The sequence below is a fragment of the Sebastes umbrosus genome, chromosome 7, assembly GCF_015220745.1.
Source record: "Sebastes umbrosus isolate fSebUmb1 chromosome 7, fSebUmb1.pri, whole genome shotgun sequence".
NCBI classification, from domain to species: domain Eukaryota; kingdom Metazoa; phylum Chordata; class Actinopteri; order Perciformes; family Sebastidae; genus Sebastes; species Sebastes umbrosus.
In genome coordinates, this window is record NC_051275.1 from 15873133 (window position 1) to 15877883 (window position 4751).

At 42.1% G+C, this 4751-nt stretch overlaps 1 protein-coding gene across 2 annotated transcripts; it reads left to right on the top strand.

The window, feature by feature from the left end:
• Positions 1-717: 717 nt before the first annotated feature.
• sptssb (serine palmitoyltransferase, small subunit B) lies at positions 718-4543 on the top strand. 2 transcript variants are annotated; one of them, XM_037774548.1, is made up of 2 exons: positions 718-990; positions 3217-4543. In XM_037774548.1, the coding sequence occupies exons 1-2, from the start codon at positions 975-977 to the stop codon at positions 3465-3467; spliced, it is 267 nt and encodes an 88-aa protein (XP_037630476.1). In that variant the 5' UTR covers positions 718-974; the 3' UTR covers positions 3468-4543. The 2 variants fall into 2 exon arrangements, with proteins under 2 accessions (XP_037630476.1, XP_037630477.1); XM_037774549.1 differs by lacking the exon at positions 718-990 and adding an exon at positions 1091-1186.
• The last annotated feature ends 208 nt before the right edge of the window (positions 4544-4751 follow it).

Below are 4751 nucleotides of genomic sequence, written 5' to 3' on the forward strand. Positions count from 1 at the left end.
GTTCAAAGCGCCGGCTCTTTTAAGTGAACGATAACAGCCGGCTCCCGTCCGAGAGCCTTTTTTTTTTTTTCTTTACTTAATTCAAGGCAGAATGATAGGACGATCTTCTCCACGCCACGAGCACTCCATGCACTGACTGTGACTGAATGTTGTGTTAATGACGTCCGTGCAACCAATCAGGTGATGAAAGACAAGGATCATACCATCAAACAGGGAGGGGCGGGCCGGGGCGGGCCGGTGCGGGCGCGGGGCAGCGCGATGACGGTCTACAGGTACAGAGCAGGGGGAAGAGGAGGAGAGAAAGAGAGAGAGGAGTGCGGTGCGCGAATAGCAGACAAGATGTGTGACAGTCGGAAACGAAGCAGCATGTAAAATGATGGTAAAATTATAAGGTTTAGTATAATTATATTGAATAATTTAACTGATATATGTGCACACATACTAATCATAGGTCAAAACAGCGGTAAATTTGGCTGAATTATAAAAGGCAGAAGTGGTCAAATGAAGAGCTGTTTGGGAGCCGAGAGAGCCGGCTCTTCTTGGTGAGCTGAGCCAAATGATCTGGATCACTAAAAAGAGCCTGAATTCCCATCACTATTGTGAATGATTTAGTTTCAGACAGCTGGACTGTGCAAAGACTGCAGATGAATATTAAGCTGTCATAATTTCATATTTGTTGTCCATATAATAGCCCGACTATAAACTCCTACATCCCTATACTCTGCAGTATATATGTGCATATAGCAGTGTGATGCCTGTCTGAGCTGTCTCTGCTTGTTTCTCCATCTTGCTGCTGCTGCTGCTGTCTACGTCAGAGGAGGTGCTGCTGCGCAGTGTCTGGCTGCAGCAGCATGGTGGTGATGGGACAAGGATGCAACACAGACCTGAGAAAATAAAAGTTTAAAGAGAAAGCAAAGGACTGTGCGTGGCTGACACAGACTCCTCCTGTGCCTCTCCTCGGTCACTCCACCTGCATGATTTGTGAGCCAGGTGAGTGTAAGGTTGGTGGGTGTGGTGTCATTCTCTCACAGTCTGCATGACCTACTACATATAGGCAAGGCAGCTTTCTGGTTGACACAAAGCAGCGGAGCGGCTGTGGCTGTTGTCTGTGTCTGTGGCTCGTCCTGTAATTATCTCCATCAGTTGTGTAGATATCCATCCAGGGATCTCACGGCGGCTGCTTGGGGTGAGTCTCAATATCTGGATTCAGTTATTACACAATACAGTGCAAGAGCTGATATATATCCCCTCCAATAGTCTGTCTATTACACGTGCAGATCATTATACATGTATATCATCATGACAGGGAGTTAAACTTCAGTTCTTTTGTGCGTAAAACCTGTTAATTGAGCTATTTATCAAGACATTTTAGGGACACTTTATTGCTTTTATGCATACACAAATAATACACAAATATAACAACAAAACTTGCAACAGTGCAGTGAGGGGTTCAGTTTACAATTGATGATGCAGTATACAGGGTTATTTTCTTATTAAAACATTTTCCAATAACTTACAGTATTGTCAATACAATTATACAGTGCTTATGTCTTTATTTCTATACCTAATCCATTTTTTCCCATTTTCTATCAAGACATTTTAATTAATGCATGCATCATCCTAATTCACATTAAATTGATGCTGATCAACATCTAAATGTGCTTTTGCTTGTTGTAACTTCAGTACAACAACATGTTAAAGAAGTCAATTTGGTTGCATCCTGTAAACTGAAAAGTGGTGTTTTTCCAGGTGAGTGCACCTGCACTTGTAGCCATTTGTTGACCCCGCCTCTTACCTGTTAATGCCTGCAGCCATGTAAAGCTTCTAATAAACGCGCTCAAGAGCTGATATATCCCCTCTTAAACGTGCAGATCATTGCACATTTATATCATCATGACAGGGAGTTAAACTGGAGTTCTTTTGTGCGTAAAACCTGTTAATTGAGCTATTTATCAAGACATTTTAATTAATACAATCATCCTAATTCACATTAAAGGATGCTGATCAACATCTAAATGTGCTTTTGCTTGTTGTAACTTCAGTACAACAACATGTTATTTCAAATATCTTTATTAAGAAGCATGTGCATGTCAGGGATACAGACTTCTGTGGGGTGTGTATCATGCCTCATTTTTTATATATATCAACAAAAACAGACAATACTAGGAACTAAGGGCAAACAAAAATGGGGACAAGCAAATACAAAAAACATAAGTAGTGAAAGGAAAACAAAACTAAAAAAAACAAAAAAAAAACATGAATAAATAAATAAAACAGACAACACCCTAAGGCACACAAATCAGGGAGACATTGGCAGTACAACAACATGTTACAGATTTGGTTGCATCCTGTAGACTGTAGCTATTGAAAAAGTGCCTATGGTGTTTTTCCAGGTGAGTGCACCTGCATTTGTAGCCATCTGTTGACCCCGCCTCCTACTGTACCTGTTAATGCCTGCAGCCATGTAAAGCTTCATGCTGCAAGATGTTGCACTGATTGCAAACATTGTATCCCGTGCAAAACAAGTGTTAATTCGTCCTTATAAGTTTATGTTTTGGCCTTTGCATGCATGTTCTCTGGGGGAGGGAAACCATTTGCTCATTTATTGCCCTCCTCAGAATAGCAGCTTTAAACGTATTTGTAAGTGTCCCATGTGTTTAAGTGGGCTAAGAAAATAAGTACTGTTATATGTTCATGTGGGACCCCCTGGGTTTAATTTCATTGGTGTTTCTCGACCCACACAGATTAATCCTGATGTGAGACCCCATGAGGGCTGCTTGATTGCTCTCACAGGGCTCTGCTGTGGGTTTGGAGGGTCTCTAGACGTGTGCCTCTATTTCCCTTTCACATCTCCTTATTGATAAACACATAGCCACAAGGGCTATTTTTGTTTCCTTACAAGGATTATTTTCCATTGTGTTCCCAGTTGTCTATGCAGAACATATCTTAATCTGTGTATGGAGAGTAGCCTATTAGCATTCGTGATTTAAAATAAACATGTTATTGTGACATAATGCGAGCTTTATAAAATAATCCTTTTGTACATAGTGGAGTATTTTTCCCTTTTTCGCTTTAAATTCTTGTAATCACTATCCTCAAAATCCTCTCTGTCTTCCTCCCTCCCCTTCACCACTGTGTTTTCATCCTTCTTCATACCATCTTCTTTCTGACAGCTTGAATCTCACAACACTCCACCTCCGTTTCCCTTCTGTCCAGCTTGCAAGATGAACTTCAAGAACTTTTGGGAGTACCTGGCCTGGCTCTACTACCAGTACCTGCTCATCACCGGCATCTATGTCCTGGAGCCCTGGGAAAAGTCCATCTTCAACTCCGTCTTCTTCTCCGCCATCGCCATGGTGATCTACACCTCGTACGTCTTTGTGCCCATCCACGTGCACCTTGCACTGAAGTTCTTCTCTGGGCTCTTTGGCGGCCAGCCTGAGAGCACTGTGGCACTCATGAACTAAAAGAGGGAGAGAATATGGAGGTAAAAAAGGGCAGCGACTGGGTGGATTAGCACGAGTCCCCATACAATTCCCTTTTGTCTCCCGGTGCACCTTGAGCCCTTCTTTACACCACGTTCATCCTGAACCACAGCGGTCCATCACCTCAGCTAATCAAGACTGAAAACATGAAGATCTTAATGAAATGATCTGGAAATCAGAGCCTTACTATCTTCTTTACATCCCAAACCCTCTGGCCTTGCCCCATGGTATTAGACACACGACTGTACATTACTTTCACACCCTCGCTGTGAAACGTCTTGTGAAATGTTGTCTGTCCTATTTGTTTTTTTTGTCTTTCTTACCATTATGTCCTGTGTGAGTGCATATATACCACCTCTGGGTTTTGCATGATAGGGTTATACATGGGTTGTACATTTGCATGCTCGCCTCACTACAAAATACAACTGGACTCTCTTCTTTCATCATGACTTTTAAACTGCAGTCTTTAAAGGGGCATTTTGGCGATTTAGTCACTTCCATTAAAAAACTTGTTGGAGACGGATTAAAAAGAGAATGGTTGTAATCGAAGCAGCAGTGGCCGATTATGACTTTTAGTGTCAATCCAAAACCCTAAAATACTGGATCCTACATTTCCCATAATACAACTAGATAGGGTCTTTTGGTAGACCGTCACTGACTGGTTAATGGTGCCTTCAAATGAAACTTGTGAGCTGGTGTTTACAACACGGGAAGTCGTGTACACGATATACTTGGCGTTCAAGTTGTTAAGTGGTGAGAACACCGCTGCTGCTAAGCAACGGCAATATTAACGTTACTGTTGCTGTCTATAAGCCACAGAGGCCAACAATTTACCAAGCTAGCAAGAGGGTAACATAATGCAGTAGGCAAAGGCATAATGACAGAGGAAAAAGATGAGGCCGTTGGGAATACCAACATTTTCATCAGACCTGGAGAGATAAACAATTTACGACTAAAATTATAATATATTAAATTATTATGTACCGAAAAATTAACTTCCATAGCCTCCTCCATTTCTGACAACGTCAACAAACCCGTCACAACTCGTGAACTTGGAGTTTTCAGAAACTTTCCACTCACGAGGTCGTGAATGCGGCAAGAGGGGGGCGTTCATATGGACTCTTCTCGTGAACACAGTAAACACGACCCCATTTGAAGTCAAAACCGTAAAACACTGGATCCTACATTTCCCATAATCCAACTGGATAGGGTCTTTTGGTAGGCCCTCCCTGGCTGCCAAATACCCACATCTTTTACACCCAACAC